The sequence below is a fragment of the Chlorocebus sabaeus genome, chromosome 20 (genome assembly GCF_047675955.1).
Source record: "Chlorocebus sabaeus isolate Y175 chromosome 20, mChlSab1.0.hap1, whole genome shotgun sequence".
NCBI classification, from domain to species: Eukaryota; Metazoa; Chordata; class Mammalia; order Primates; family Cercopithecidae; genus Chlorocebus; species Chlorocebus sabaeus.
In genome coordinates, this window is record NC_132923.1 from 22,445,138 (window position 1) to 22,470,453 (window position 25,316).

Here is a 25,316-nt window from a genome sequence, read left to right on the forward strand (position 1 = left end):
AAGGCAAAACAAGGCGCTTTGTTCTGTGAATTTCCCCAGGAACTCGCGAGGGGGAGGGAGAAATAGCAGCGGAGTGACAGAGTTGCCATAAACACGGGCAAAGAGCAGTTCTCCATTTGTATTTTACATAAACACAAACCTGCCACTTGGGGAACTGCTAATAAGCATGTAGCCAGAGGCTCTCCTGGGTGCTGAGATCTGCATCGGGTGATGGAAAATAAGTTAATGGGGCCTCTGGGCTCCTCAGGTGGGTTTTCAGAAGCATCAGGAAGGCGAATGGGGATGCCAGAGTCCCACTTGTTCTTGGAACAGCAACCAAACACCTCCAGCAGGAAGGCAGCCCGGATTGCACAGTATCGCCTGCGTCGTGTCTGCCTGGTCCCTGCCTGAGTTCCTAACCTTCTCCTATCACAGGCACAGGGGTCAAGGTGGAAGCTGCGAACCTTCCACAATTGCCTCTCCCTTGTCCCCTAAACCTAGGCCCACGCTATGGTAGCACCAACTGGGTCTTCAGCACCGTGGACAGAGCCAGGGAGCGCCTCAAGGTGGAAAAGCCGCCTGGCTGGGCCAGGGTTCTCACAGGCCTCGCCTTAGCCCTTGGTGCCCAAGGCACTAGCTGCTAGAGGATAGCAAGTCTAAGGGCCGGCTGGCACAGATGGCGCGCAGTGGAGACCGCCAGTAGCTAGGGCTCCGAATCTCCTCCCTCCGGAACGTGAGTCACTGCTCGAGTCACTTCCTACAAGCGTGTTAATGAAAAGGCAAGACCCTCTTCCCTCGTCAGCCACTCGGGCATACACCAACCCAGCGGTTTCCAGGGGCTTCAGCTAAAGTTTCCTTCCCAGCTCCGGGAGAGCAAATGGACCGGAGTCTGGGGCTTCAGGCGAGCCCCTCACAGAAGGGGCCCCACCGCCGACAGGTGGAGATCAAGAGACTCCCGTGATAGGCCCCCCAGCAGGGCGCTGGTCCCCCGGCCTCCCTGACCATGGCTCATAGACTTCCAGCGCTGAGTGAGGAGCCTCGAAGCCCCTCAGCCAATCTGTTCCTGGGCCTCACTCCACAGTTTCTGAGGGGATCTCTGCTTTAAGTCTAGCCTCAATCCTCCCGTTTAGCTTTCTGTCTTTCTTGTTATGTTTGGCAGAAAGATACATGATCTCTGGGGCTATTTCACAGAAGCAGGGAAGTGGGTCGGCGGAACTGAGCGCCCTACGCCCTCTTGAAATGGCCCCCCATTCCCATTCGCCAGAAACTTTCCCCTCCCGTTGCCATGGAGAGAGACCGCCGCTGCCTCCCGTCGCCATAGCAACATGCGGGTACCGCTGACCGCAGGATTGCGGAGCTCGGAAAGTCTTGCAGTTCGCATCGCCCGCCTGTCTTGGGGTCTTCTACCTCCGAAGCTGGGACTCGGGGACCAGTCTAACTTCTCCCGTCAGGAACCTCTGCCAAGGTCCCCCCAGACCCAGCTTGACCGTCGCTCTTTCTGTTACGGGGTTATCTATTTCCCTGTCATTCGTGCGGCATGTGGCAGTTTCCCCAGTGTTTTCACAAACACGATCTTTCTGTCCCCAGGGAGCCCGTGAAGTACTTAAAATCATTACACCACCTTTACGGAGAGGAAAATTGAGGCTCAGAGACGCCCAAGGTCACACCAGACAGTGAATGCGGAGCGGGAACCCGGACTCCTTCCTGGCCTTGCAGCCTCTGAGATTCGGGACAGCCCGGCTCCCCGCCTCGAACCCCCTACTACCCGGACTCAGACCAGTCCCTGAGTGTAGAGGGGGCGGCCGCGAGGCGCCAGACTTGCCAGCTGCCGCGGGATGCCACGTGAGGGGCGGGGACCCTGCGGGGAAGTGATTAAAAGCAGAGCGGAGCCGCAGGGGGCCGCTACAGGGAGGGTCTTCTTGGGGCCGTCGTGCCCCGCCCCAGTCCGGCCGCGGCGCGGGTTCGAGCTGCTGCTCGGCAGGCCTGGGTGTCTGGGGCATGAGCGGGGTGTGGGGGGCCGGCGGGCCTCGGTGCCAGGAGGCGCTCGCGGTCCTCACCTCGCTGTGCCGAGCCCGGCCGCCCCCTCTCGGGCTGGACGTGGAGACTTGTCGGAGCTTCGAGCTGCAGCCCCCAGAACGGAGTCCCAGCGCGGCAGGCGCAGGTAACGGGAGACCCAGGGCCCCTTCCCTTCCTGGATATCCGTCCTGAGGTCTCCCTTCCCCAAAGTCCCGGTCCCAGGAGCCCCAGAACCTAGAGAGAACTCTCCAGCTAGGGATTCTGGATTGGGAGCCAGCCTCGTCCAGCCCCCCGACCCATCGCTTGTACAGCCAGGACAGACCCGAAGGGGACCGGGAGTGGGGGTAGAACCCCCCTGGCCCTCCCGTATTACTACTGCGGACTGCGGGGGACCCCGCAGACAGCCAGGCTCCCAGGACCGGGCACCCTCGGGGCTTCAGTTTCCCTCGCATCTCCAAGCTCGCTCTGCGGGCAATCTGCCAGGAGAGGGGTCCATGGAGAGCGGGAGACGAGGGGCGCCCGGCTAAGGAAGAGAGCTCGCCTCCTAGCAAGTGTCGAGGTCCGGGGGTCCGTGCGTCGGTCTGTCCGTCCGTGTGCATGTTCTTGCGGTGAACGCGGGCGGACCCCCAGTCTCTCCGGGAGAAACTTGGGTCTGCGGCTGGCACGAGGTCTTTGTGTCCGGGTGTCTCTCCAGCTGCGAGTGGTTTTCCGCGTCTCCGCTGGGGGGCGGGGGACGGGGGGCGGGGTGGGGGAGGGTATGAGGGTGTTGCGGCGTCCTTCCCCCACCCCCCTCGCCCCTATAACTCGCTCCCTCCGTCCCTCTCGGACTCGGACTCGGGGCGGGTGCGCGACTGAGCGGGCGCCTTTCGCCGACTTTGCCAAGAGGGCGCCTCCTGCCCAAGCCGCGCGGACCCTGCGCCGGACGCAGCCCCAGGCGGCCGCCTAGCCGAGGCGGGAGCCCGAGCCGAGTCGAGCTCGCCGGAGCGGGTGAGTCCCGAGCCCGATCCCCGCCGGGCTGGACCCCGGCGCGCAGCTGCGGTGTCTCCGGGGAGTCGCGACAGCGGGAATGGCGTGTCGCGCCCTGGCGGCGGGAGCTGCGGGAGGGTCGGCGGCGTGGCGGCCGGCCCCGGGTATTTACCTGCTGCACCAGTGCCCTGCAGTCACGCTCGCCGGCTGCCGCGGGGTTTCTTTGTCCCGACGTCTGGAGGGTCCCGGGCGGGAGGGAGTACGGGGTCGCGTCCCCTCCCTGGGGGAGGGGCTGGGGGGGTGAGAGGCCTGGAGAGAATGCGGAGTGGGGGTGGGGAGATCCTGCAGGGACCAGGGCGCCGGGGTTCCAGGAGGCTCTGCGGGCTCCATTCCTCCTTGTTCCCCGACCCCGACTCCAGTAGGGCTGGGCCTAGGAGTACTCGGGGGTTGCCCAGTGGCTCCGCATCGCTGGCGCGGGAAGGGAAGAAAGGGGCTGCCAGAGGCGGGAATTTGGTCCCCACGCCCTGCTCCAGGGACGAGATGCCAGGGACCGGCGGTTCCAGGAGCAGGTACAGGTGGGGTAAACTCCCCAGCGGCTGCAGGTCCCAGGGTCCTTTCACTTGAGGTTAAAGGTCGTATATAGAGGTAGATACCCGTGAGGAACAGTTCAGGGGAGGGGGCAGCAGGCCAAGGGGAGCCTTGGGTGTGTGAGGGGGCTGTATCCAGCCTTGGGGTGACTGGAGCCCACCTGAGCCCCGTGAGGGTCGTAGGAGGCGCTGCTCTCCCTAGTTGTGGCAATGTGTAGTCAATGGCTTGATCACTGCAGCAGAAGGGACTGAGGTTAGACATAAAGAAGAACTTTTAGAGGGTAGTACGGAGATGGAGGTTGGGGAAGTTGATTCCCTGCCTTGGAGATTCGCAGAACACATTAGGCCTAACAAGTTATTATTATAAGACTCTGGTTCTCTGGTGCCATCCCCTCCCACACCACCCATTTCCCCATACCCACCAGACACAGAATTTTCCCTATCAGGGAGTCTCTTCCTGCCTCTCCCTACTCCCCAGCTCCCTTCCATCTTTTCCACCAAGGATCCATCTCCAGCGGGGCCTTAATGCTGGTCCTGACCCTCAGAGCCTACAGGGCCAGAACATACCTGTGGAGTTCCACCTGGGATGGAAGCTGCCTCTCCTGTCTGTTCAGAGCAGAAATGCCAGGGGTGAGGGTGGAAGTTGCTGGCAGTGGGGCAGGGCTGTATGTATGCAGCACATCTTGGTAGGGGGAGGCACTGGTGTTCTGACTCCAGAGGGATACCCATCATCTGGAATGACAGGTGCCTGGATGGCCAGGCTGAGGGTGAGAAAAGCCTGAGGGGTGAGAGTCAGCAGGCCCAGATGAATTACTATGCCTTCCCTGCAGGCTGTATCAGAAGATGAGTTCGAGTTAGCTCAGGAAAACTTTAACTTTGGCTGCTGAGTCACAAGTCCCGGGAAGCCCAGGGTCCAAGTTGGGAGGCTGAAAGGGATGTGGGGAGGCAGGAGCAGACCCTTTGATCATAGCAAGAGAAAGATAGTGGTTGAGAGTGGCCTTGGGATCTTGAGAATTTAGGTGACCAGAGGGTCTGGGGAGATGCCATGGAGTTCAGGACCAGGCCCCAACTGTTCCACCTCCCAGCCTGCTCCCTGCATCCCAGAGCCACTACCTGGGTCCAGATTCTCCAGCCAGCAGAATGCTAGAGTTTTTCATTTGTTGTAGTTTTATGAAAAATGCAAGTGGCTAGAGCATGCCCAGCTCTCTTTACCATTTTATGTTTTTCCTTGACTTTCTCCTGTTATAAGTCTCTAGCTTACAGATTTCTAGTAACACCCTGGGATTCGACAATTGAGATTCAGACTCCACTGTCATTTGCTGAGACTCCTCTATAGGCCAGAGTCTGTGCTAGGAATTGCACAGGAAGTCTCAGTTAATCAGACCCTGACTTGGAAACACCTGTACACAAACTGTTCCAACTAAAAGCAATTTTTCCCTTTTTCTTTAAAAACTCTGGAGCCACAGCCCTGCTATTCTCCTTAATACATCCCAAGTGAACTAACAAACAGTTCTCCACCTTTCATTGTGTCATTTGCCTTGTGGAAATGAATGAATTTTTTCCATAAGCCAAGTTGCAGAGGTTTAGGTATGGTTAGCATGGGTTCCGTACTTAAGGTAGCAAGCAGAGGTCCAGAAGTGCTTCAGAAAATGCAGAAACCTGACAGTAGACCTCAAGCTTCCCTGCTTTTCTTAGGCTGGCAGCTGGGAGTGGTTAACTCCAGTTTTCTTGTGGCCATGAGATTTATGTGATGTTTGTCCTTCTCACTGGAAGGATGGAATTCTGCAGATTTTGCCGTTTTTGAGGAAAGGTACAATGCACAATCTTTTAGAACCCAAGGAGATGATATTCTTATTAGTGTGTTTTGAGCTTTAGAGTTCTGGAAGCAGGGTCCAGTATCTAGGAGTTGTAGAGCCCTTAGATTTACAGTTCTAGAAGTTCTCTTCTCTCTCTGACTTTGATGAGAACGTCAAGTAGGGATGGTGGTTTCAGTAGGTGTCATCCCTCTAAGCTCTGTACAAAAGACATGTTCTCTTCTAACTGTCTGAAGCTTATCTTCCCTGTCCACAGAGTTAGGGATATAACATGTGACTGCAAATAGTGAGGAGTGGCATTGAGGCATCTGGATCAAGCCAGGTTTCTTTATGGTCTGTATAGGGTTATCTGGAGTAGGGAAAGCATGCTAAGACTAAGTCCCGACTAAACTAGGTGGCATCCTTTCTAGTCTTGCTTAGGAAAGGAAGCCTGTAAGGACAGAGTCACACTTAGGAACTGAAATCAGAGGAGTCTCTGAAAGTAGAAATAAATAGGGGCATCCGAATCTGGGCACTCCAAGTATAATGACACAACCTCATCCCTCCCTTCTTTCTTCTAGGAGCACTGAACTCTTTCTTGCTCCCCGAGGACCCAGGCAGACCCCTCCTCTCACTAGTTGCAGGTACAAACAGGGAGAGGAGCATAGAGGGAAAAGAATTTCTGACTGTCTGCCCCCAACCTCCATCACTCCAGCCTTGATCCCACATTCAGAAGGCCCACATGCCCTGACCCCTCAGGCAGAAAGGTACAGTTACCATCCGCCAAAATAATAATATTAGTAATTGCTAAATTAGTGCCAATGCTCTGTTAGCTATAACACTCCACATTCGTCTCCAATTTAGCTCTGAATCCCCTAATGATGGTGGAAGCGAGCGCCCAGTCATAAAGCTTGGTGCGGCCGTAATTAGCTTGGCATTGTCTCTCCTCATCACAGCTTTTTCAGGAGCATTAATTCCTTCTCTGTTTGGACTCTGCTAATTATCCCCATTGGTAGCTCAGGCTGGATCTCTGAAAGAAGGAAAGGAAGCAAAAGCCCTCTGCTCCCCTCCCCCCAGCCCTGAATTTTAATTACACCGGGTTCTCCTAATAAACTTACAAGCCCTGGCAGAGCTTATTATTAATGGGCCACATATGAGCCTCAGTACAGAATAGCTCTGTTCTCCTAACACAAACTCTCTCTCTCTCTCTCTCTCTCTCTCTATCTCTCAGATATTCCTCAGGGACACCTTTTCCAGATGCCACTGGTTACTTGCCTGGTGGCTGGTGGGCAACCTGAAGTGTCAGCTTTCCAGGGAAGAAGTAAGATGGGGCAGGTGGTGACCAGGCTGGTCATAATCTGAGTCTCTGGGGCTCTGTCCAGGTTCACAGGGTCAGGCCAAAAAGTGGGAGTATCCCTGCCATCCTCTCCTGAGTACAACTAAGAAATGCCTGCCCCCTCCACCCCTTGCCAACTTCTCTGTCCAACCTGGGACTCTACAGCTCAATCTGTAGTCCTCCCAGATATCTGGTTCAAGAGCCCAGATTTGGGCATCAGAAAGTCCTAGGTTCAAATCCCAGCTCTTCTCCTTAATGCACTGTACCCTTGAACAAGTTACCTGGTTAACATCTCTACACTTAGCTTATTTATCTTTAAGCGTGAATACCAATTTCTTAGGGAGGGTAAAAATGTTAAATCAGATAATGTAAAGGGCGTAATGCTTACTATGTAGAAATAAATAAATAATATTATTAGTATTTTATGAGTGGTTCTGCCAGAATCTCTTCTCTCCCCAGGCTAAACACTGTTCTTCCAAGCTCCTGGGCCTCTGCGTCACTTGCTCCCTGGCCTCTGGCCTGTGCTTTGTCCATGTCTCTATCTGTGTCTGCACGAGAGCTCCTTGGCAGAGGCAGCTCCTGCTCTCCCCAGCCTGAGCGCTGACCATTTCTGAGGGTCCACCACCAATTCCAGGCCCTGAAACCAGCCTTCTCTGGCTTTGGGATGAGCAGGGAAAATGGTTCTTTCTTTTTGCTTCCTCTTCCCAGTTTATCTCTTCAATTACAATCGGTTAGGAAGAATGCCTGTTACTGTTACAAAATGGATTTTTCTGACATGAGAGCCCATTAGAAAAATGGGAACAATAGCAAGCGATAAGAATTGCTGATGAATTCTAACACTATGGGTGGAGAAGAGGAGAGGGGGCACTAGGGCTGTCTTTGGAGAAAGAAGTGTCAGTGGGGGAAGATAAGAAAGCCCTGAGCTGCTAATTAATAACCCAGCGTTTTCTGGAAGAGGAGACCATGGGCCATCACCCCAACAAGACAGTCTCATTTAAGGTGGCAAGCAGATTCTACCCTGATGGCCTTGAAGGGGATCTCAACTTCCCAGGAGAGAAGAGGGGCCTGACATCCCTCGAATGCTTTGTTCTCTGATCTGGTGTCTCCCTTCCCTGCCTCAAAGACTTAGCTTTGTGTCTGTTCTGTATACACAGTCAATTATTATCCTCCACCAAAAAAACAAAACATGAAGAATAACAGCAGCTTACATTTTGGGGACATTCACCTTATACCAGAGCCTGTGCTCAAGTCTTAGCTTATTTAATATTCACAATGATTCTGAAAGGTAGGAATAATTCGAATCCTGACTAAATAAAAGAGAAAACTAAGATTTGGACAGGTTAAATAACTTGCTCAAGTTCATGCAATTAGAAAGCAATGAGGATGGTACACGCTGTGCTGTCATTCATTCTGGCACTGCCACCCACCTGAGATGTCCATCCTGTGTCTGAGCAACTGTGAGTCCAGTTTCACAGCCAGGGCTAGGAGCCATGTGCCCCTGTACAAGGCTATGTCACTCGGGTGATCCCAAAGCCTAGTTCCATAGCTCTTTTCTCTCCCATAGGGCTGCTGGATAGCTGGCTACTATGGTTTACCAAATCAGGTGCCCATGAAATACTAGAGCTCTTCTGATGCCTGAATGAAAACATTTCACAATGAATATTGGCTTCTTTTCCCCAAATTTCAAGAAATTTTTCAAGAACATAGGATGTTCTCAATTACAGGTTTTTCTTCCATGATCTTCTTACTCCTTTGGAATTCATTCCTGTTCACCAGCTGGCTGGTGATGGTAACAACAAAACAACTGAGGAGGCAGCAAGCAAATGAGTATTAGCAGGAAAGCCTGGAGATGTGTGATCTGAACCATGGTTTTGTTACGTCTCAAGATACAGACAGACCTGGCTACATCCGAAACTGTTATATTATTTCCGCTAGTAAGATTGTTCTTGGTTTGTGAAGACAAGGTTAAAACTATCTCTATTGATTAATATTCATGGTTTGCAGGTGTTCTGCCCACTAAACAAATTTCAAAACTAAGGACTGTTTCAAATTGGGCTGGGCATAACTAATTCTAATAAAAATAGGTAATATTTATTTTATTGCTTATTACATCTTAGGCACTATCCTCAACACTTTTGGTCTCATTTAAACCTCACAATGACCCCATAAGGTAGACACTATTATTACCCCCAATTTATAGATGAGGAAACTGAGGCTGAGAAATGTTACCTAGTTTGCCAAAGGCACACAGTTTAAAACTAGTGGAGGTAGACTGCCAGTGAGCCCAGTCTGACTTCAGGGCAATGCTTCCTTCTCTCTAAGCTGAAGAGGAAGTAAAGAAGAAGACAGGGAAGAAGAATCCAAATACTTAGGAAGTACTTTCTCTTTTTCAGGGCTGGGCTGAGCCCTCTCTCCCTTACTGGAGGCTTACTTCTCACTTTTCCTGAAGTGAACGCGTGGTGTAAATTGGAAGAGCACTGGATCAGGACTCAGAAACTGGTGGAGTTGCCCATCAAAGTTCTAGCTGCCTCAAGGGGTCAAAGTTCAAACAAGATGTGAATGGGGAAAGGATTTTGAAGTCTCTTTGTGCACCTGTGATTTCCTAGGGGACATGTCCCAGTGGGTTGGCCCCAGCAAACCCAGAGTGGGAAGGCACACAGCTTAGGTTATCTGGGCAGCCCTTTCTAACCTCCATGTACCTTAAACTAGGAGATGAGGGCTGTCTGAGTTCGACGACACATATAGCGATTTTAAAGGGGGTAAATCCTCTACAACCACCTCCTCCCCGCTGCTTGCTTCTGGTCTTACCAGCCTTGCTCACCAACCTTGCATCTCCTGTGAAGATGAACCCACTCAGTGTTTGAGACCTAATTCTCCTTGCACTGCCTGCCAGTGAGATGTCAAAAGCCCGGGCTCCTCTAGTCCTGGAAGAAGATTCTTCAGGCACAGGATGAGCCTCCTGGTCTCATATAACCACTATTGGGCACTGGGTGCTGATTCCAATAAGCCATGCTCTCTGCCTTCCCCAATCACAGCTCTGAGGGAAGAGCAGGTGGGGGTCATGTGGTGAAGCAATCTAAATAGCAACCACACGGAGGAAAACCTCATTCTCCTGCCCCACCCCCTTCTCCTACCTCTCTTTTCATTTACAAATTCAATTTTTTGTCAGGCTGAACATTTAAATGCACTCTATGCTCTCTAGATTCCCCCTACCCCCTTCTCATTAAAATTCTAATTATCACCAGGACAAGTAAGATGTATGATCAAAGGAAAGCAAAGCCCTAGAAACACCTTTTGTTTTGAGGTGAGTCATATTGCAGAGAATGCATCCAGAACAGCTGTAACAAAGAACAGATGTGAAGGGCTAGAGATGGCCGGATAGGTAGAATAAGGACACATATAGCTGTGGTGACTTTCCTGCTGAGCCTACTAGGATAAAGGCCTGAAGAAACAGTCTCCAAATTATTTAGATCATGAACTCATAACAGGTTAAAAAAAAAACTTAGTGCCTCCAATATATGTTTTTTTGGTTCCCAAGTTACATACACGTTTCACAGAGGTGATACTTCAGAACCAGACTGGCTGAATTGTAGCCCTGTTTCACCACTCACTAGTTGTGTGAACTGGGTAATCTATTTAACCTTCTGTGCCTCAGTTTCCACATCTGTACAATGAGGATAATATATCTTTTTCATTGGAGAGAATTAAATAAGTGAATAGATATAAAGCTCTTTGAACCTTAGACATAGTAATGTTGAATACATTGCCTAAATCTAATAATAACATGCTATTATTCCTATCAACCTGTATATTAAAATTTTTATTTCTTTTAAAGATTATAAATATTAAAATGGCTTGGTTTTTTTTCTCTTGTGTCCCCCCTGCCCTGAGGTTCACCCCCATTGGAGACACCACCACATTGGAGACCTTTAGTATAGAAGTTGACTTAGAATGAGCTTTCCTGGTGTCTAGCAGTCTCAGGTGAAGAACTAGCTCCAGTTCCTTTGGCCAGGAAAAGGCTCTAATGTCTCTGTGCAGGGAGCCAGGCGTTGGGAAGGCTTGGGAAGGGGGTGGTGGTAGGTGGCTCAGGACTTGAGGATTCTCTGCTATTATTCTCTATTCTCAGAGGTGACAGCTGATCTAGGCAAGTAACTTGCAGCAAAGGAGTCAAAAGGCAGTGCTGGCTTCCCAGAGAGAGTGGCTGATATCCTCACCTCCTTCTTGGCCCCTCTGATGTGGGATCTCTTTCCCTGGAGCCTATGTGCTGTGGGAGTACCTGGATCCCCTTAGGAGGGGCCTGGGCATCTTTGTATCCCAAGCCTAGCTCAGAACTCAGCACATGGCAAGTACTCAGTAAACGTTGCTTGAACTTAATTGAAATGAGAGCTAATTACAGCCTCCTCATATATCATTCTTTCATTCACTCATTCATTCCATGTACCAGTTTCTATGCGAGGCCCTGAGTCAGACAAAGAGGCAAAACATGTGTCAAAGTAGCCTACAGTTTAACCAGAGACAGACAGGCCAGAGGAAAGAGTGCCAGGCTGAGTGGTGGACATCTGGACCCTAGTCCAGGTTCTGTGTCTGACCAACTTGTGACTCCAAGCAAGTCCCTTCTGTGGACCACTGCTCCCATCTTTAAAGGCACAGCCTGGACTCAGTACTTGTGGGGTCATTTCTCACCTTAAATAGTAATATTTTTAAGGCATTTGGACAGGCTAAGACAGAGGCTGCAAACTTACAGGCTTTCACAGGCCAGACAGGGAGCAGGGAGTGGAGGGTTGAACTGGTGAGGACATATCCTTACAGAGAGAGTCACCAGTTCCCACTATGTGGGAGCCCGTGTCAATTACCAAGTCATTCGTCTTTTCCAGTGAAGTCAGAAGTCTGGGGTGATGATGATGGTGGAATTTCTTAACATTTCAATCATTAAGCAAGCCAAACAAAACTCCTCTGCTAGCTTGTCCACAGTAACATTTTTGCAAACCCTGCAAGGTCTGCCCTTGGTTCGGAGCCTTCTGACTTCTCTACTCCGAGCAAGAAGAGGCCTTGGACTCAAAGGTTCATTCCCAAATTTGGAGAGGGAAGTGGGATGGGAGGTTTGCTTAATGATTTCTCACAAAGAGGGGCATCCCTCATAGGGGCATACCCCTTTCTTGGGATAATGGGCATCCCTGGGGTTAGGGGTGGGCTGGGGGTGGGGCAGTGAGTGCCCACCTCCAAACCAATCACAACATTTAAAACACCATTTTTATAGTAAAGCTCTTGAATAGCCACAGGAATGGAAGAGGACAGCTCTAGGAATCATTTGTATATGAATACCTTGGAGATATTGTAGGTTCAGTTACAGACCGCTGCAATAAAGCATATATCAAAATAAAGCAAGTCACACAAATTTTTCGGTTTCCCAGTGCCTATAAAAGTTATATATATATATTTATATATATACACACACACATATATACACACACGTGTATATATACATATAAGTTTATATATACTTATATGTGTATATATACATATAAGTTTATATAACTTATACATATATACATATGTATGTATATAGAGATATATATAACTTTTATACTATACTACCTTATACTATATATGTATATATGTATATATACACATATAACTTTATACTATACTACTTTTATACTATATATACATATATGTATATAGAACTTTTATACATATAAGTATATGTAATTTATATATATGCATATGTAAACATATATATAACTGTGTAATTCTATTGTGCACTTAATAGACTACAGTATATTTTATAAAAATATTTTCTAAAAATAAATAGAATTATTAGAATAGCATAATAGAATTAAATAAAATATATACAGTATAAAATACGCATATATACAGTATAAAATATACTGTAGTCTATTAAGTGTTTACAGTATATACATCTATGTGAATATGTACATATATGTATATATACATATATGTGAATATGTACATATACATATATGTGAATATGTACATATATACAGTATAAAATATACTGTAATATACTGTAAATATAATGGCATCAAGAATGGTGAATCCTATTCAGATGGTTTTCTTTTTTTTTCTTTCTTTCTTTCTTTCTTTCTTTATTATTATTATACTTTAAGTTCTAGGGTACATGTACATAACGTGCAGGTTTGTTACATATGTATACTTGTGCCATGTTGGTGTGCAGCACCCATCAACTCGTCAGCACCCATCAACTCTTCATTTACATCAGGTATAACTCCCAATGCAATCCCTCCCCCCTCCCCTCTCCCCATGATAGGCCCCGGTATGTGATGTTCCCCTTCCCAAGTCCAAGTGATCTCATTGTTCAGTTCCCACCTATGAGTGAGAACATGCGGTGTTTGGTTTTCTGTTCTTGTGATAGTTTGCTAAGAATGATGGTTTCCAGCTGCATCCATGTCCCTACAAAGGACACAAACTCATCCTTTTTTATGGCTGCATAGTATTCCATGGTGTATATGTGCCACATTTTCTTAATCCAGTCTGTCACTGATGGACATTTGGGTTGATTCCAAGTCTTTGCTATTGTGAATAGTGCTGCAATAAACATACGTGTACATGTGTCTTTATAGCAGCATGATTTATAATTCTTTGGGTATATACCCAGTAATGGGATGGCTGGGTCATATGGTACATCTAGTTGTAGATCCTTGAGGAATCACCATACTGTTTTCCATAATGGTTGAACTAGTTTACAATCCCACCAACAGTGTAAAAGTGTTCCTATTTCTCCACATCCTCTCCAGCACCTGTTGTTTCCTGACTTTTTAATGATTGCCATTCTAACTGGTGTGAGATGGTATCTCATTGTGGTTTTGATTTGCATTTCTCTGATGGCCAGTGATGATGAGCATTTTTTCATGTATCTGTTGGCTGTATGAATGTCTTCTTTTGAGAAATGTCTGTTCATATCCTTTGCCCACTTTTGGATGGGGTTGTTTGTTTTTTTCTTGTAAATTTGTTTGAGTTCTTTGTAGGTTCTGGATATTAGCCCTTTGTCAGATGAGTAGATTGCAAAAATTTTCTCCCATTCTGTAGGTTGCCTGTTCACTCTGGTGGTAGTTTCTTTTGCTGTACAGAAGCTCTTTAGTTTAATTAGATCCCATTTGTCAATTTTGGCTTTTGCTGCCATTGCTTTTGGTGTTTTAGACATGAAGTCTTTGCCCATGCCTATGTCCTGAATGGTACTATCTAGGTTTTCTTCTAGGGTTTTTATGGTATTAGGTCTAACATTTAAGTCTCTAATCCATCTTGAATTAATTTTCGTATAAGGAGTAAGGAAAGGATCCAGTTTCAGCTTTCTACTTATGGCTAGCCAATTTTCCCAGCACCATTTATTAAATAGGGAATCCTTTCCCCATTTCTTGTTTTTGTCAGGTTTGTCAAAGATCAGATGGCTGTAGATGTGTGGTATTATTTCTGAGGACTCTGTTCTGTTCCATTGGTCTATATCTCTGTTTTGGTACCAGTACCATGCTGTTTTGGTTACTGTAGCCTTGTAGTATAGTTTGAAGTCAGGTAGCGTGATGCCTCCAGCTTTGTTCTTTTGACTTAGGATTGTCTTGGCAATGCGGGCTCTTTTTTGGTTCCATATGAACTTTAAAGCAGTTTTTTCCAATTCTGTGAAGAAACTCATTGGTAGCTTGATGGGGATGGCATTGAATCTATAAATAACCTTGGGCAGTATGGCCATTTTCATGATATTGATTTCTTCCTATCCATGAGCATGGTATGTTCTTCCATTTGTTTGTGTCCTCTTTGATTTCACTGAGCAGTGGTTTGTAGTTCTCCTTGAAAAGGTCCTTTACATCCCTTGTAAGTTGGATTCCTAGGTATTTTATTCTCTTTGAAGCAATTGTGAATGGAAGTTCATTCATGACTGGGCTCTCTATTTGTCTGTTACTGGTGTATAAGAATGCTTGTGATTTTTGCACATTAATTTTGTATCCTGAGACTTTGCTGAAGTTTCTAATCAGCTTAAGGAGATTTTGGGCTGAGACAGTGGGGTTTTCTAAATATACAATCATGTCATCTGCAAAGAGGGACAATTTGACTTCTTCTTTTCCTCACTGAATACCCTTGATTTCTTTCTCTTGCCTGATTGCCCTAGCCAGAACTTCCAACACTATGTTGAATAGGAGTGGTGAGAGAGGGCATCCCTGTCTTGTGCCAGTTTTCAAAGGGAATTTTTCCAGTTTTTGCCCATTCAGTATGATATTGGCTGTGGGTTTGTCATAAATAGCTCTTATTATTTTGAGGTACGTTCCATCAATACCGAATTTATTGAGCGTTTTTAGCATGAAGGGCTGTTGAATTTTGTCAAAAGCCTTTTCTGCATCTATTGAGATAATCATGTGGTTCTTGTCTTTGGTTCTGTTTATATGCTGGATTACGTTTATTGATTTGCGAATGTTGAACCAGCCTTGCATCCCAGGGATGAAGCCCACTTGATCATGGTGGATAAGCTTTTTGATGTGCTGCTGAATCCGGTTTGCCAGTATTTTATTGAGGATTTTTGCATCAATGTTCATCAGGGATATTGGTCTAAAATTCTCTTTTTTTGTTGTATCTCTGCCAGGCTTTGGTATCAGGATGATGTTGGCCTCATAAAATGAGTTAGGGAGGATTCCCTCTTTTTCTATTGATTTGAATAGTTTCAGAAGGAATGGTACCAGCTCCTCCTTGTACCTCTGGTAGAATTCAGCTGTGAATCCATCTGGTCCTGGACTTTTTTTGGTTGGTAGGCTATTAATTATTGCCTCAATTTCAGAGCCTGCTTTTGGTCTATTCAGGGATTCAACTTCTTCCTGGTTTAGTCTTGGAAGAGTGTAAGTGTCCAGGAAATTATCCATTTCTTCTAGATTTTCTAGTTTATTTGCTTAGAGGTGTTTATAGTATTCTCTGATGGTAGTTTGCATTTCTGTGGGGTCCGTGGTGATATCCCCTTTATCATTTTTTATTGTGTCTATTTGATTCTTCTCTCTTTTCTTCTTTATTAGTCTTGCTAGCGGTCTGTCAATTTTGTTGATCTTTTCAAAAAACCAACTCCTGGATTCATTGATTTTTTGGAGGGTTTTTTGTGTCTCTATCTCCTTCAGTTCTTCTCTGATCTTAGTTATTTCTTGCCTTCTGCTAGCTTTTGAATGTGTTTGCTCTTGCTTTTCTAGTTCTTTTAATTGTGATGTTAGAGTGTCAATTTTAGATCTTTCCAGCTTTCTCTTCTGGGCATTTAGTGCTATAAATTTCCCTCTACACACTGCTTTAAATGTGTCCCAGAGATTCTGGTATGTTGTATCTTTGTTCTCATTGGTTTCAAAGAACATCTTTATTTCTGCCTTCATTTCGTTATGTACCCAGTAGTCATTCAGGAGCAGGTTGTTCAGTTTCCATGTAGTTGAGCGGTTTTGATTGAGTTTCTTAGTCCTGAGTTCTAGTTTGATTGCACTGTGGTCTGAGAGAGAGTTTGTTATAATTTCTGTTCTTGTACATTTGCTGAGGAGTGCTTTACTTCCAATTATGTGGTCAATTTTGGAATAAGTGCGATGTGGTGCTGAGAAGAATGTATATTGTGTTGATTTGGGGTGGAGAGTTCTATAGATGTCTATTAGGTCTGCTTGCTGCAGAGATGAGTTCAATTCCTGGATATCCTTGTTAACTTTCTGTCTCGTTGATCTGTCTAATGTTGACAGTGGAGTGTTGAAGTCTCCCATTATTATTGTATGGGAGTCTAAGTCTCTTTGTAAGTCTCTAAGGACTTGCTTTATGAATCTGGGTGCTCCTGTATTGGGTGCATATATATTTAGGATAGTTAGCTCTTCCTGTTGAATTGATCCCTTTACCATTATGTAATGGCCTTCTTTGCCTCTTTTGATCTTTGACGGTTTAAAGTCTGTTTTATCAGAGACTAGTATTGCAACCCCTGCTTTTTTTTGTTCTCCATTTGCTTGGTAGATCTTCCTCCACCCCTTTATTTTGAGCCTATGTATGTCTCTGCCTGTGAGATGGGTCTCCTGAATATAGCAGACTGATGGGTCTTGACTCTTTATCCAGTTTGCCAGTCTGTGTCTTTTAGTTGGAGCATTTAGTCCATTTACATTTAAGGTTAATATTGTTATGTGTGAACTTGATCCTGCCATTATGATATTAACTGGTTATTTTGCTCGTTAGTTTACACAGTTTCTTCCTAGCCTCGATGGTCTTTACATTTTGGCATGTTTTTGCAATGGCTGGTACCGGTAGTTCCTTTCCATGTTTAGTGCTTCCTTCAGGGTCTCTTGTAAGGCAGGCCTGGTGGTGAGAAAATCTCTAAGCATTTGCTTATCTGTAAAGGATTTTATTTCTCCTTCACTTATGAAACTTAGTTTGGCTGGATATGAAATTCTGGGTTTAAAATTCTTTTCTTTAAGAATGTTGAATATTGGCCCCCACTCTCTTCTGGCTTGTAGAGTTTCTGCCAAGAGATCTGCTGTTAGTCTGATGGGCTTCCCTTTGTGGGTAACCTGACCTTTCTCTCTGGCTGCCCTTAAGATTTTTTCCTTCATTACAACTTTGGTGAATCTGGCAATTGTGTGTCTTGGAGTTGCTCTTCTGGAGGAGTATCTTTGTGGCGTTCTCTGTATTTCCTGGATTTGAATGTTGGCCTGCCCTACTAGGTTGGGGAAGTTCTCCTGGATGATATCCTGAAGAGTGTTTTCCAACTTGTCCATTTTCCCCCTCACTTTCAGGCACCTCAATCAGACGTGGATTTGGTCTTTTTACATAATCCCATACTTCTTGCAGGCTTTGTTCATTTCTTTTTCTTCTTTTTTCTTTTGGTTTCTCTTCTCGCTTCATTTCATTCATTTGATCCTCGATCGCTGATACTCTTTCTTCCAGTTGATCGAGTCGGTTACTGAAGCTTGTGCATTTGTCATGTATTTCTCATGTCATGGTTTTCATCTCTGTCATTTCGTTTATGACCTTCTCTGCATTAATTATTCTAGCTATCAATTCTTCCACTCTTTTTTCAAGATTTTTAGTTTCTTTGCATTGGGTATGTAATTCCTCCTTTAGCTCTGAGAAGTTTGATGGACTGAAGCCTTCTTCTCTCGTCTCGTCAAAGTCATTCTCCATCCAGCTTTGATCCGTTGCTGGCGATGAGCTGCGCTCCTTTGCAGGGGGAGATGTGCTCTTATTTTTTGAACTTCCAGCTTTTCTGCCCTGCTTTTTCCCCATCTTTGTGGTTTTATCTGCCTCTGGTCTTTGATGATGGTGACGTACTGATGGGGTTTTGGTGTAGGTGTCCTTCCTGTTTGATAGTTTTCCTTCTAACAGTCAGGACCCTCAGCTGTAGGTCTGTTGGAGATTGCTTGAGGTCCACTCCAGACCCTGTTTGCCTGGGTATCAGCAGCAGAGGCTGCAGAAGGTAGAATATTGCTGAACAGCGAGTGTACCTGTCTGATTCTTACTTTGGAAGCTTCCTCTCAGGGGTGTACTCCACCCTGTAAGGTGTGGGGTGTCAGACTGCCCCTAGTGGGGGATGTCTCCCAGTTAGGCTACTCAGGGGTCAGGGACCCACTTGAGCAGGCAGTCTGTCCCTTCTCAGATCTCAACCTCCGTGTTGGGAGATCCACTGCTCTCTTCAAAGTTGTCATACAGAGTTGTTTGCATCTGCAGAGGTTTCTGCTGCTTTTTGTTGTTGTTGTTTAGCTGTGCCCTGTCCCCAGAGGTGGAGTCTAGAGACAGGCAGGTTTCCTTGAGCTGCTGTGAGCTCCACCCAGTTGGAGCTTCCCAGAGGCTTTGTTTACCTACTTAAGCCTAAGCAATGGTGGGCGCCCCTCCCCCAGCCTCGCTGCTGCCTTGCGGTTAGATCACAGACTGCTGTGTTAGCAATGAGGGAGGCTCCGTGGGCGTGGGACCCTCCCGGCCAGGTGTGGGATATAATCTCCTGGTGTGCCGGTTTGCTTAAAGCGCAGTATAGGGGTGGGAGTTACCCGATTTTCCAGGTGTTGTGTGTCTCAGTTCCCCTGGCTAGGAAAAGGGATTCCCTTCCCCCTTGCACTTCCCAGGTGAGGTGATGCCTCGCCCTGCTTCAGCTCTCGCTGGTCGGGCTGCAGCAGCTGACCAGCACCGATTGTCTGGCACTCCCTAGTGAGATGAACCTAGTACCTCAGTTGAAAATGCAGAAATCACCGGTCTTCTATGTTGCTTGCGCTGGGAGTTGGAGACTGGAGCTGTTCCTATTCGGCCATCTTGCTCCGCCCCCAGATGGTTTTCAATTTACTTTGCCCAGATCCATCAGAGGAATCACTATCCGTGGCAGCTAAAGCCTAACAAAGCATATACAATGTAATATATATACCTATACATATATATATATGTATACAGTGTAAAATATACTGTAGCCCCTTAAGTGTGCAATAGAATTACACCCAAAAACAACATATATCTTAATTTTAAAAACTTTATTGCTAAAAAATGCTAACAATCTGAGCCTTCAGTGAGTCTTAATCTCTTCTTGATGGTGGAGGGTCTTGCTTCGATGTTGATGACTGCTGACTGATCAGTTTGGTGGTTGCTGGTAACTGGAGTGGCTGTGTTAATTTCTTAAAATAAAAAAACAGAGTTTGCTGCGTCAATGGACTTTTCCTTTCACTAAAGATCTCTCTGTAGCATGCACCGCTGTCTGAAAGCATTTCATCCACAGTAGAACTTCTTTCAAAATGGGAGTCAATCCTCTCAACCCCTGCCACTGCTTTATGAACTCAGGTTATATAATATTCTAAGTCCTTTGTGGTCATTTCAACAATGTTCACAGCATCTTTACCAGGAGTAGATTTTATCTCAAGAAACTACTTTATTTACTTATCCACAAGAAGCAACTCCTCATCCATTCTTCAGGCTCCACTTCTAATTCTGGTTCTCTTGCTATTTCCACCACATCTGCAGTTACTTCCTTCACTGAGGTCTTGAACCCCTCAAAGCCATTGACGATGTTTGGAATCAACGTCTTTTACATTTCTGTTAATGTTGATATTTTTACCTTTTCCCCTGAATTATGAATGTTCTTAATGGCATGAAGAATGGTGAATCCTATTCAGACGGTTTTCAATTTACTTTGCCCAGATCCATCAGAGGAATCACTATCTATGACAGCTGAAGCCTGAGATTTGAAAGTTGAAGTTACTCCTTGATCCATGGGCTGCAGAATGGATGTTGTGTTAACCGGCATGAAAACAACATTAATCTCCTTGCACACCTCCATCAGAGCCCTTGGGTGACTAGGTGCATAGTCAATGAGCAGTAATATTTTGAGAGGAATCATTTCTTCTGAGCAGTAAGTCTCAACAGTGGGCTTAAAATATTCAGTAAACCATTCTTAAACAGATGTGCTATTATCCAGGTTTTGTTGTTCCATTTTTAGAGCATAGGCAGAGTAGACTGAGCATTATTCTTAAGGACCGTAGGATTTTTGGAATGGTAAATAAGCATTGTTTTCATCTTAAAGTCATCAGCTGTGTTAGCCCCTAAAAAGGGAGTCAGTCTGTCCTTTGACACTTTGAAGCCAGGCATTGACTTCCCCCTTCTAGCTGTGAAAGTCCTAGATGGCATCTTCTTCCAATATAAGGCTATTTCTTATACACTGAAAATCTGTTTTTCAGTGTAGTCACCTTCATCAATTATCTTAGCTAGATCTTCTGAATCACTTACTGCAGTTTTTACATCAGCACTTGCTGCTGCTGCTTTGAACTTTTACATTGTGGAGAGGACTTCTTTCCTTAAACCTCAAGAACCAACCTCTGCTAGAATCAAACTTTTCTTCTGCAGCTTCCTCTCCTCTTTCAGTCTTCATAGAATGAAAGAAAGGTACTGTCTTGCTCTAGATTAGGCTTTGGCTTAAGGGAATGTTGGGGCTGGTTTGATCTTCTATCCAGATCACTAAAGCTTTCTCCACATCAGCAATAAGACTGTTTTGCTTTCTTATCATTTGTGTGTTTACTGGAGTAGCACTTCTGATTACCTTTAAGAACTTTTTCTTTGCATTCACAACTTGGCTGTGGGGCACAAAATGCCTCACTTTTGGTCTGACTTGGCTTTTGATATGCCATCCTTACTAAGTTTAATTATTTCTAGCTTTTGATTTAAAATGAGAGTCATGTGACACTTTCTTTGACCTGAACACTTACAAGTCAAAGTAAGGTTATTAATTGGTCTAATTTCAATATTGTTGTGTCTCAGCAAATAGAGAGGCCCAAGGAGAGGAATGGCCAGCCAGGGGAGCGGTCAGAACACACACAATATTTATCAATTAGGTTGGCCATCTTATGTGGGTGCAGCTCAGGACGTCTCAAAACAATGACAATAGGAATATCCAAGATCACTGATCACAGATCATAGATCACCATAACAACTGTAATAGTAATTTAAAAGTTTGAAATAATGTGAGAATTACCAAAACGTGACACACAGACACAAAATGTGCACATGCTGTTGGAAAATAGCAAAAGACTTGTTCAAGGCAGGGTTGCCACAAAGCTTCAGTTCATAAAAAACACAGTATCTGTGAAGCACAATAAAGTGAAGCATAGTAAAATGAACTGTGCCTGTATTTAGCTTTGACGTGCTCTGTGTAGATCAGATTCCAACTTAATAGAAGTATTTATTGAGCCTACTATGCACAGACTTCTGGGAGTACAGAAGAACATAATCCTTGCCCTTAAAGAGACTATGCTGACTCTCATTCACTTGAAGTCAACTCAGTGTTTATTGAGTTTCTGTCTTGGGCTCAGTGGGGATGGGATAAAGAAGAAAAGAGGATGAGTTAGCCAGTGTCTGCCCCCCAAGGTATCACAGCCTGTTAAGGAAGTAGGCTGTAGACAAAAATGACTCTAGGTCTGGCCATAGTAGCAGCTTTAATAGAAATTCAAACAGCGTCTGAACATGCATGCTTCACGAATTTGCACATTTGCTTAGGCTACTATTTAAATTACTTTCCTTTCCCTGTGCACATGCCAATAGGCAGTAGAGAAGACAGCCCAGGTGCTCCCCAAGCTGGCTGGGGGGAGGGGATGGGGGCAGGAAAGAGGATGCTGGAAGAATCAGATTGAGGTGAACACAAGGCTGCAGATATTCCACGAAGTGGACAATCAAGAGTCAACCCTGAAACCACCTCTCCCTCTGACCTGGCAGCTTTCTCATGACCATTCTTCTCTCTTCTTCCGTCTTTGTCCCTTCTGTGTGCCCCCTCCTCCAACACCCTCACCCGCTTCTCCCCACCTCTGTCTGTCTGTCCCTTCCTGCCTGGCTCATGCCGAGGGCAGGCACCTCTGTCAGCCTCCTCGCAGTTGTAGTTATTGTGTGTGGCGTGGCCCTGGTGGCAGTTTTTCTCTTTCTCTTTTGGAAGCTGTGCTGGATGCCCTGGAGGAACAAGGAGGCCTCCAGTCCCTCTTCTGCTAATCAGCCCTTGGAAGCCCTCCAGAGCCCCAGCTTCAGAGGCAACATGGCGGACAAGCTGAAGGACCCCAGCACCCTGGGCTTCCTGGAGGCGGCCGTGAAGATCAGCCACACATCCCCAGATATCCCAGCTGAGGTGCAGATGTCGGTCAAGGAGCACATCATGCGTCACACGCGGCTGCAGCGGCAAACTACAGAGCCAGCCTCATCCACCAGGTGAGGAGTGGACCGCTCCCTTCCCTGATCCCACACCTCCACACTCCCTTAATACGTCTATGGGATTCCAGCCTGTGAGGATCAGAGATCAGAAATAATAACACATATCCTTTGATGGAGAAATATGTCAGAAGATGTGATCCACGATGGGTGATCAACGAGGAGGAAAGACTTCACGAAAGGGAAACCTTTGAGGCTGGTTGCTGTACATGTGGTGTGCACTTGGGGTACGTGTGGATATGAGGGAAATGGAATAGTGGAATTGGGGAGTGTTGGATGTTTGGAAGGAAAGGCTTCAGGCAGAAGGAAGAGAACGGCAAAGGCCTAGAGAGGTAAGAGTTCATGGTGTGTTTAGGGATATGTCAGTAAAGCCCGATAGCTACAGTCTGCAGTGCATGGCAGATAAGGCAAGAGAGTCTTAATAGTTTGAGAATGAGGATTCCTTTAAAGCCTTTCAGAGTTCCCTGTATGACAATAATTGTAAATACATACAGCATCCTTTAACTGAAAATAGCAACAAGAAAAATGTAACGACAAAAACCTACCCCAAATTCAGAAACACTTTCAAAAGATGTGGCACAAGCATGCGTAAGGCGTTGTATTTACTCAAAACTTAGGGCTCTGATGGATTCCTAGGTCCCTGCAATGGCTCTCCAGGCCCTCAGGGGACCAACCAAAGAGAAAGAGTACTGATCTTCAGACTAGAGGCCAGGAATGAACATACTGGGGGTCACATTGACAGTTTGTCATATGGCCTTGGGCAAGTTCCTCACCTTCCCTTAGCCTCGCTTTTTCCAACTGTAAAATAAGGCTGACGACTTTTATATGGCAGTTGTGAGGAGCCAATGGAAGAATCAACATAATCGATAAGGAGAGCTAACACATATATTGCTTATGATTATGCTTGGCTCTGTTCTAAGCACTTCATATGTAATCAATTCATTTTACTCTCACAGCAATCCTATGTAGTTGTTACTTTTATTATCCTTGTTTTTATGGCACAGAGAGGTTAAATAACGTTCCCAAGATCTCAGCTAGAAAGTGACAGAGCCAAGACTGACCTATGCAGTCTAACTCCAAAGCCCATGCTTTTACCACTCCGCTGCCTGCTGTATAGCAAATGCTCAACAAATGGAGATGCTGATGACGGTGATGAAGGGAGTGCCACATTGAGGATAAGAAGGGATGGTCCTTCTCTTAAGGGATCTCATGATTTAATAAGGAAACCAGAGTCTTGTCTACTAGGAAGTAAACCTAAAAAGCAGGTAACAGAAAAGCAGGAAAAACTGATTATGATAGCAATGGCTAACATTTATTGAGCTTACTATGTATCAGGCGCCATTCCAACTACTTTGCATATATTAAGACATGTAATGCTCACCACAACCTTGTACACCAAGTGTGTGCAGAGGAAAAGTAGGGTCAAGAAGAGGAAGGAAAAGGGGGCTCAACAAGGGATACAATGAGCCAGGGCTTCCAGGCTCGTGTCTGCCTTCATCCCCCTTCCCCTGAGCCCTGACCACACTCCCTCTGCCCCCTCCTGCCCTCTACCAGGCACACGTCCTTCAAGCGCCACCTGCCAAGGCAGATGCACGTCTCCAGTGTAGACTATGGCAACGAGCTTCCACCAGCAGCAGAGCAGCCCACCAGCATTGGCCGCATCAAGCCTGAGCTCTACAAGCAGAAGTCAGTGGATGGGGACGATGCCAAGTCTGAGGCCACCAAAAGCTGCGGGAAGATCAACTTCAGCCTACGTTATGATTACGAGACCGAGACCCTGATTGTGCGTATCCTGAAGGCTTTTGACCTCCCTGCCAAGGACTTTTGCGGAAGCTCTGACCCTTATGTCAAGATCTACCTCCTGCCTGACCGCAAATGCAAGCTGCAGACCCGGGTGCACCGCAAGACCCTGAACCCCACCTTTGATGAGAACTTCCACTTCCCTGTGCCCTATGAGGAGCTGGCTGACCGCAAGCTGCATCTCAGTGTCTTTGACTTCGACCGCTTCTCCCGCCATGACATGATTGGTGAGGTCATCATGGACAACCTCTTTGAGGCCTCTGATCTGTCTCGGGAAACCTCCATCTGGAAGGACATCCAATATGCCACAAGTGTGAGTACAGCCCTGTTCCTTGGCTTCTTGAGGATTTGTGGTTCTGGGTTGGGTTGGACATGTCCCCAACCCCTCACTTCTTAGAGACAAATGGGCCTTTTCCCTTTGGGATATGAAGAGGGACTCTGGAAACTGCCCAGTGGCCCAGCCTGCCCTTGCACTCTGTCCCAGGTTGGAATGGCAGACAGCAGAGTCCCCATGTAGCTAGGAAGGGGAGAGATTTTTTATCTGTGGCTTCTGGTTGCACGTTCTGGGATGGTTCTTTCTACTGAGAGTACTGATATAGATACAGAAACCTGGCATAGGCAATCGAAACAGGCCATATCAGTTAGGCTGAACCAGGCTATGCTGCAGCAGCAAACGGTCTGAGGATTTTGTGGCTTTAGACAACCAAAGTTTAGGCCTTGTTCATGTTTCGTGTGCTTTGCATCTGGGCTGGGGACTCTACTCCACCTTGTTACCTGGGGACCCAAGCCAACAGACGCTGCATTTAGACACGGGCCTCCACAGTTAAACATCAGGAGGAAGAGGACGTGGCAAATCATGCACTGTTTATTAAAGCTTCCACGCAGAAGTGACACATGTCACTTCCACTCCCATTAGAACAAGACACATGGTAACTCCTAATATCAAGAGAGAAGGGGCAAATTAATCCTACCGAGTGCCCAGAAGGAGAGCTGGACATACCTAATGAACAGCACGAATGACGACACAGAGCAGAGTCCCTTCGCTTGGGCATTGTTTTCCCAGTCATGTATGGGAGATGGGGGAGGCCAGCCCAAAAGGAGACCTGACTAACCCCTACACAGGAGGTGGGTTCTGGGCTGTTTGCAATCAGCTGGAATTAA

General features: G+C 46.5%; 1 protein-coding gene across 4 annotated transcripts in view; it reads left to right on the top strand.

Moving 5' to 3' along the window:
• The first annotated feature begins 853 nt into the window (after positions 1-853).
• SYT6 (synaptotagmin 6) overlaps positions 854-25,316 on the top strand; it is a 69,072-nt gene continuing 44,609 nt past the window's right edge. For 2 of the 4 annotated variants that reach the window (XR_494011.3, XR_012089973.1), the window contains exons 1-2: positions 21,801-22,355; positions 23,910-24,468. Coding sequence is in view for 1 of the 4 variants with exons in the window: in XM_007977487.3 (XP_007975678.1) it covers positions 1,978-2,140; positions 22,007-22,355; positions 23,910-24,468 (1,071 nt within the window). In the remaining 3 variants the exon portion in view is untranslated. Of the gene's footprint in view, positions 2,141-21,800; positions 22,356-23,909; positions 24,469-25,316 lie in introns of those variants that run through there. The other 2 variants (XR_012089974.1, XM_007977487.3) reach the window with 2 other exon arrangements.